The sequence below is a fragment of the Monodelphis domestica genome, chromosome 3 (genome assembly GCF_027887165.1).
Source record: "Monodelphis domestica isolate mMonDom1 chromosome 3, mMonDom1.pri, whole genome shotgun sequence".
Taxonomy (NCBI): Eukaryota; Metazoa; Chordata; class Mammalia; order Didelphimorphia; family Didelphidae; genus Monodelphis; species Monodelphis domestica.
In genome coordinates, this window is record NC_077229.1 from 9,339,974 (window position 1) to 9,348,627 (window position 8,654).

Below are 8,654 nucleotides of genomic sequence, written 5' to 3' on the forward strand. Positions count from 1 at the left end.
ACTGTTATTGTTCTATTTCCAAAATTGGCCAACTCCTGCTGCAGCCAGCATGAAAGCACAATCCTCCATATGTCACCTCATTTCCTAGACCTAGACCTGTGTCTTCCCTTTCACTCTCAGCAGGATAAAAAGCCTCCAGGGTTTAGGGGTTGTCAGAGCAACCATTACTTATTTCCTTCCTTCCTTCCTTCCTTCCTTCCTTCCTTCCTTCCTTCCTTCCTTCCTTCCTTCCTTCCTTCCCTCTCTCTCCATCCTCCCTCCCTCCCTCCCTCCCTCCCTCCCTCCCTCCCTCCCTTCCTTCCTTCCTCCCTTCCTCCCTTCCTTCCTTCCTTCCTTCCTTCCTTCCTTCCTTCCTTCCTTCCTTCCTTCCTTCCTTTTTGGCCATTCCTCCAGATCGCACTTTCGACTGGATGGAGGAGTTGACAGTTCCATCAACAGAGTATTGTAATAATTAAAATTAAATAATATTTCTTGCTACCCAGAGATATATATTTTATAAAGTTTTATTAGGAAGGGTAGACAATCATTCCTAAGTAACCTGACTGCATGGAGCCTAGCCTGTCGTTCCTTTCTCATTTCCCCTCACCTCCTGCACTGTCTCTTCTCCTCATGCTTCTCCCATGGTCTTCTCGTTGTCTCTTGTTGGTCTCCCTGGTTTGGCCCCCAACCTTAACTTTTATTGACATACAGAACTACGCAAGCCAACACAAACATGGAGCAACTGTGGTATGTCAGGAACATTTGATGGACAGGTAAAGTTACAACCTAAACCTAAACCAAATGAATTCCATTCATTAGTTGGGGAATGATGTGGCTGATTTTCCAGTCTCCAGGCAGGCTTTCTAGTCCTCAGGATTCAGCCTCTCCTCAGGGGATGTTTGTCAAGGCTTGTAGAGGTGTGGGCGCTTGGCCACAAGGTGTACAACATGGCGCAGGGACTGTCAGCAGCTGCCTCTGTCTCCTCTCTTCCCATTTCCTTCCTGATTATTTCATTTCCCCTTTTCTTCCCCTGGAGGGTGTCTCTGGTCATGGCCTCGTGAGCACTGTCAGGGGTTCAAGGGATCCCCTCATACAAACAAGATTCTATTCCCAACAGCCACAGCCAGAGCATGGCAGGGAGCTTCCTCTCAGCTCCTCTCCACCAGCCAAATCCTCAGCCCTGAAGGCTCAACTAAATACACTCCTCTGGTGTCTTGGTCATCTCAAAGGAGGCTGGGACATGGAGGGAAGTACTGGTGATGGGGTGAGAAGACCTGAATTCCAGCTTTAATCTGTGTGACCTTGGGCAAGTCACTAATGAACTGGATGAAATAGAGACAGACAGACAGAAGGAAAGGGACAGAAAAACATAAGCCAGGACCCAAATGAGTGCAGGGAGAGAGAGACAAAGATATAGGTGCAAAGAAAAAGAGGCAAGAGCCTGGGAGAGACTATAGGGCGTAGGGAGAAAGACAGAGAGGGAGAGAAAGAGATGGGGAGGGAAGAGAAAGACAAGGAGACAGAGACATGCAGACAAAGAGAGAAAGAACAGCTGACTCTCCCCTAGCAGCACCCTGGCCTTGCTCAGGAGCCTGGGGACAAGCGAGAAGCTGCTGCAGGCCTGACAAGGAGGTTTTTGTCCCACTTCCTCACTGAATGTATCACTGTGTAGAAGGATAGCTACCACTATCATAGTAATACGACTGGCAGAAATAATCGGCTTCATCCTCGGGCTCGACGTTGCTGATGGACAGGAATCGGTTCGTCCCAGATCCGGAGCCAGAGAAGCGCTCAGGGATCCCGTCGGCCCTGCTGGTACCTCCACTGCTGGTGACATACAGGAGGGACCGAGGGGCCTTTCCTGGGCTCTGCTGGTGCCAACCAACAGTATTACCACTGGACGCACTGCTCAGGGTGCAGGAGAGTCTGGCCGAGCTCCCCAGGGCTGCAGACACAGAGGGAGGCTGAGTCACCACAGCCTGGGAGAGGGAGCCTGCAAACAGAGAGACTCATTAATGACCCTGAACAAGGAGGAAGCCAGAAGGTGCTTTGAGATCCTCCTGAGAGGCAAGAACAGGGAGGGAGGAGGAGGCCAAAGGGGAGGTCTGGGATGGTCCTGACCTGAGCAGAAGGAGAGCAGTGAGAGACAGACGAGAGGCCAGGCCATGGCGAGAGGACCGGAGAGCTCAGCTTCAAAGAGCTCCCAGCTGAGTCTGGCCTCTCGCAGCTCCCTCTTATTCTCTCCTGGTTACCCCGTGATGGTGGCTGATGGGCAGGCGGGGATTGATGCAAATCTGGGGCTGCTCCAGCCTCCTCCACACCCCACCTGCATCCTCTCTCAGGGTCCCAGGGGGGCAGCCCTTCATTCAGGAGGATCCTTCGGGTCACTGGGCCCAACCCAGCTGAGACGTCATCCAGGAGTGATCACAGGGCTCTGGGCAGCCACAGGCACAGCCAGCTGTGCTCATCACACCCACCCAACACCTCCAGACTCCCCAGACCCTCACTGCCTGCCCAGGACCAGCCCCACAGCATCCCCTGCTGGCTACAGGACACACATTCAGGCCACAAGGAAGCAGAGCTCAGGGCCCCCAGGCAGAGGAAGGTCCCTGCTGCCTCTTCTGTTCATCCCACCCAAAGGTGGAGCCTCCCTTGAGCCCCAGCCTGAGGCACCCAGAGCAGCCCCTGTCCTCAGCCCCTTCCCTGGCCTGGCTTCTTGCACTCAGCACACCCTGCTAGCAGGCACTCATCCAGGCCTGGGTTCCAGGGATAGAAATCTTGGCCTCTCTTTGGGCAAAGGTTCTATTTCCCTGGCCATAGAGCCTTCCCAGAGCCCAGCCCCTGCCCGCTGCCCCACCCCAGCCTTCTGGGGCTCCTGGACCTACAAGAAACTCTGTTCTCTGTGTTCCGCTTCCAGGCCTTCTTGGTTCCCTCCCCACAAGCCCTCTCAGAGGTCACAGTCTCTGATGTTCAGCCAATCAGACCAATGAAGCATCTATTTGGTCCTCTGCTATGTTCCCGGCACTGGGCTTGGCCTTAGGAAAAGCAGGATGACAGCCCAGACCTCCCTGCCTCCCAGAGGCCATCCTGAGGGGCCACCATTTCCTGGTCCCTCAAGGTCTCAAGGACTTACCATGCTTCCCTGGCAGATGCTTGGGCAGCCCCTCACTGGGTGTTCATCAGGGGGCTTTGGGCAGCCTCTCAGCTGAGTCTGGGGCCCTTAGGCTCAGGTTTCTGGGGCTTCTTCCTCCCATTTGGGGTCTCATTCCTCCTACCCTGGCTCTGAGTGCATCAGATCAGCTCGTCATTGTCTAGACCCAAAGCCCCTCAGACAGTGTAAGTGCAGGAGGAGAGGGAGGAAGAACATGCTCATTGGGTGCAGGTGAAGCCATCCCACATCCCACCTCCCCACCCTGGGCAGCCTGTTCTCATGAGGACCAGAGAGAGGAAATGGTTCCTTCCCTCTTCCAGATGGAGTCTGGGCCCATGTTCTGTCACTGCTTCCCTCCCTTAACAGATGGGGAAGAAGAGAACCTTTGTGATTGGCTGAGGAGCCAGAGCCAGGGAGCCAATCCCCAGCATCCTCAGCCAAAGGGAGTCTGGGGCTCTTGTCCTTCCTCCCTGGATGGGGGTGAGGATGGAGGTGCTGGGAGCCTCAGGATGGAGGCAGGACACAGGCTTCCCCATGAGAGGCCAGGAAATGGCCTGGGAAGCAACAGATCGGTTCTGTCCTTTGAAGTTTTATTTCTTGTGTTACCTGACAGTCATCAGGGAGAGTTACTGCTGATGAGGTTCAACAGGTAGGAATGATGAGCTGCTGAGAGACCCAGCAGCAGAGGCCAGGCCAGAATTGTAGCCAGACTAGCAGCAAGAAAGGAGCCCAGAGAGCCAGGCCAGTGATCTTTGGTGAGAGGACAGAGCCTGGCACAGGACAGACTCTCCCTCAGTGCTGGCTGACTGGTCAGTGGCTGTTCTTTGTGGCCTCACTCAGAATCCAGGACAGCCTGAGGGTGGGAGCAAATCCTGGTAGTTTGTCTTTGATTACTGGGAGCCCAGGCCGGGGACCAAATCAGCCCTTGTCCTTCCTGTCTGCTTCCCCTCCCTTCCCAGGGCTTTCTGGGCTGAGCCCATTTATGTTGTTTCAGGCCTCTGTGACTTCAAGGATGTGACCATGGACTTCACCTGGGAGGAGTGGAGGCTCCTGGATACTCCCCAGAATGAGCTGTACTGGGAAGTGATGCTGGAGAACTACAGGAACCTGGTCTGCTGATGAGGGCTCCTCTGGGGCCTGGGATCTGCCCATGGAAGGGGATTTGCTTCCTTCTCCTAGGCCCTGTCCAGGGTGCAGCAGGGATTCTCTGGCCTGTAACAGCCGAGCATTTCTTATCTTAACTGAGCCAAAAGCCAGGCTGCCCCTGCTGTGAAAGGCTCTTGTTTCACTGTGTGGTCCCAGCCCAGCTCTGCTCCCTCAGGCCACAGAGGCCTTCTAAAGACTCAGGGAAAGTGCTTGAAGTCAGGAAAGCTCCTCAAATGAACTTCCTGTCTTTCCCAAGGCCTCTCCATTTTTTGTCCCAATCCAGTATCTTCCCAGGAAAACAAAGCAGATTACCCTTCCTATATTCCCCCAAACTCTCTGCGTATTCTTAGCTTATTCCTAGGGAGCTGTGAGGTTTGAAATCTCTCCATTACTCTGCCTTTTCCCTTGACCAGGCCTTGCTGATTCCAACCTGGCTGTGATCTCTGAGCTGGATGTCAGAAGCAGCACATTGCATTCCAAAGGGTAATGCCCCAAGAACCTGCTGGCCAGGGGAGCAGACATCAACCCATTGAGTATAAGATGCTTCATTACTTAGCTGATGGTCATTCATCTGTGAAAATGGGCAAGCTTGTGGCCCTGAGCTCTTGTCCCAGCCATGGGTCCTGCAGATAATGTCTTTCTCACTCCTCCAATGTGTTTAGGTGACATCATCCTTTATTCCAAAGTCATTTGAAGTCGATAAATTGAAATGACCAGATTCTCGTAGTGCTTTCAGAATACAGGAAACACTCCTCCACTGGCGGGGAACAAACTTGGAACTGTTTAAATATTTTTGGAAAGCAAAGGGGAATTCATCGGTGTAGGAGCTCCTCTTATCCGCAATGATTATATGCTCCATGATCCTCCCAAGTGTGATATTCAGATGAAGATTTTTCCATGAAAAAAAAATATTTCAAACTACATTGTGGATATTGCTGTAGGGGAGGAAGTCATCACCCCTTTTTCCATTGATTCTTGACTGTTGAATGGAAAGATATCATCAACTTCAGCAGTCAGTAATAAAATCTTGGGCCATATGAAAAAATCAGCATGATGAATGCAAAGAAATTGTAGAAGGTGTATGAATTTATTTCAATTCAAGTTAAAGCAATGTGTACATTATTTATAATGGTCAGAATATTGCGGAAAGTAAAGCCTAGACAAAAGCTTCTTTATCCATAGGAAAAGGGTATTTCCACTTTTTTCTTTCTTCCAGATTGGGGCACCAGGCCTCAGACCAAGGAGTCAAGTTCAGAGACTAATATTTCTGAAGAAGTGTAAAAGTTAAAATTAAATCTCAATAATAAAAATATTATATTTTAAGAGATTTATTAATGATCATTAGAAATCAAGGAATAAAGAAGATACAAAATAAAGACTATGTGCCCATGGATGATCAACCAGTTCAAACACCTGCCTTACCACCACCAAGCTCAAGACAGAAAATAAAAGGGTGGAAGTCCTTCTTGTTCTTGCCTAATATCCCCTGTCTACAGGAAGTACATAATGATAGGAAGTCAGTGGGCTCCTGGGAAATGTAGTTCTTCTTTTAGGGTAACAGTTTTTCAATTATACAGACTTATCAAGGTGGACATTCTTGTGGAATGATCATCGCCTCTCCAAAATAGGGAAAGACTGAGAGTTTTACGGCAGGTTAAAGAAAGAGCAGAGCAACGAGGATAAACCTTTCAGACAAGTAAAATAATCCAAACAGAACCTGCCACTGAAGCAAGAGGCTTTGAATACAGTCAGCCTTTTTCCACAACAGGAAGTATCTGGAGGAATACATCACCAAGGTAATACTGAGAGAAGGCGCTTCACCGTGGATTCAGACCAAAGACAATGTTCTTTGAAGAAATTCTGTTCAAAGAAGAAGGATTCTAAGGTTCACAAATTTCAGAAGGCCTTCAGTTATGATTTAGAACACATCCAAAAATATGGAAATCATGCTGAGCAGAAAGTTCATGAAAGTAGAAATTCTTTTCTCCTAAATAACAGACTTACTCTGCACCAGAATGCTGATATGGGAGAAAAGGATAATGAGTCAAGTACTCAGAAGACAGATCTTCTTCAACTCTCTAGTTTACTCTCAGAGTAAAAAAAGAAAACTTATAACTGCAGTGAATGTGGAAAGGTCTTTCAGCACAAAGTAACTACACAACACTATAGAATTCACACTGGAGAGAAACCTTTTGAATGCAGACAATGTGGAAAGGCCTTCCATTGAAGATAGATCTCATACGACATAATAGGATTCATACTGGACATAAACCTTTTAAATGCAATGATTGGGGGAAAAGCCTTTCCCTTACACACAACTCTTACTTAGCATCAGAGGACTCACACTGGTGAGACATCCTATGAGTGTACTGTGTGGGAAGATGTTCAGAACTCACAAAAGAATAAAGCTTCATGAATGCAGTGTCTGTGGGATGCATTCCCTCAGAAGTCTAATCTTACTCTTCACTGGAGAGAAACCATATGAATGCAATGAATGTGGGAAAGCCTTCACTTGGAATAAAGGCCTTTCAGCACATAAGGGAATCCGTGCAAGGGAGAAAGCTTACGAATGTAATGAGTAAGTAAGGCATTCCTCCAGATCCGAGCTCTTACTCAACATTATAGAATTCATGATGGAGAGATATGTCACTAATATAATCAATGAAGCAATACTTTTCTCTGAAAGAGACCCCTTGATAAATTAATATTGGAAAGGAATGGAAATTTAGGGCATGTGGAAAGCCCTTTTTTTAATGACGGTGAACCATTTCTCAATAGAGAAGTCATCGACCAGAGATGAAAATGAGACATACCCAAAACTTCATAAATAACCAGTGTTGGGTCATTTTCCTTGACAGTGTTATGAGTTTCCTTAAGTTTTATGAGTTAGGTTTCTTTAAATGTTATGAGGAAGGGCTTTATTAGGGAAGGGAAAGTCAATAGTGAACAACAACATGTCTAAAAAGTAAAGGGACCATCCATCAGTAAAACAAAATGAGTCATTCAGCCAGAGCACAGAACATCCTGAATATCAAGCCTCCAACATGAACCATAGACAGATAGAAGAGAGACAATAATCTAATTCGATAGATGTGATTAGAAAGGTTTAATTGATTAGTTATGGTTTAATAACAGCTTGGAGGAGGGGATAGCACGCACTCAAGTGCATTAGGGATTTGTTCTTGGCTATAATAGATTTAATTTTTACCACGTATGGAGACAATACAGATAAAATTGTACATTTTAAAATATCTTAAATGCATAATCTCGTGTTATAAAAGACATAAATGTTATCTGTATCATATTTATTCATGTAGCTTGATTTTGTCCCTTTCCCCTTTGTCTGGGATTCCCCAAAGAGAAAGGAAGAAGGGTGTGGGTTTGAAGCAAAGAGAGTAGGTAGGATATGACTGTATGTCAGTTTGTTCTTAGGAAGGCTAGAGCTCCTGATGGGGGTAGGAGGCCTGGAAAATAGGAACATTAGGGGAACATGATACCAATCATAGAGAGAACTGAAGAGCCAAGAAGGGTAGATGTTCCTCAGGGTCCTGGCCATCGAAGTATGACAGATGAGCCCAGAATTTGCCATGTCTCCATTTGCCCAAGACAGGGAAGAAAAGGCAACACCCTAGAGCAGCTCAAGAGCCCCCTCATCTAAATACCTGTTTCACTAATTTTTGTTCATCCATGTAACAATTAAAATTCTCCCTCTCTGGGACACTTATTTTTCTTAATTTTAAAGTAATTTATTGAGTGGTTAAGACTTCCTTATGGTGGTTTATGACTCTCAACCATCATAAGACAAATGGAAACTCCTGGCCCAGGTACCTATATACGCTTTTTGGAGCTCATTATTCAGTCTCTTTGATTGGTGATAGCCAATTAAGTGGTGGTCCATCAGACCCTCAGTCCTTCCCCAAACCATTTAGCACACAGGCAGGAAAAACAGTATTATAGAACTTTTCTTTATATCCAGTCTATTAAAGGACTATATTCCTCGGTACAAAGGGAATGCAAAAAATCTGTAAACTGAACACAGCCAGGTTTCTTCCTAATGTACAAGAACTGATTTGAGGTCCTTATAATCCAGGACACCCTGATATAAAAATAATATAGTATGTAAAAAAAAAAACCAATTCTCACATCAAGAATTTACTTCTTACCATCTTTTCTTGTCTTCTTGATCATTAGACCTCCTTGAATTGTACCACCACCCAATCAGGAGCTCTTGCCTACCAACCAAATTTTAATTTAAAAAAAATTTCTTTTCAGTTTCATATTTTCCCCTTATATCACTCCCTCCCCATTCATTGAGAAGGCAAGAAATATGATATCAATTATGCACATGAAACCAAGCAAAATGTTTCCTTTTTAGCCA

General features: G+C 46.8%; 1 gene segment (V, D, J or C); it reads right to left on the reverse strand.

Moving 5' to 3' along the window:
* Window positions 1-343: 343 nt before the first annotated feature.
* LOC130458165 (immunoglobulin lambda variable 4-69-like) lies at window positions 344-2,146 on the reverse strand. The segment is given in 2 exon segments: window positions 344-1,972; window positions 2,101-2,146. Coding segments are annotated over 2 exon segments (378 nt in total).
* Window positions 2,147-8,654: the final 6,508 nt, after the last annotated feature.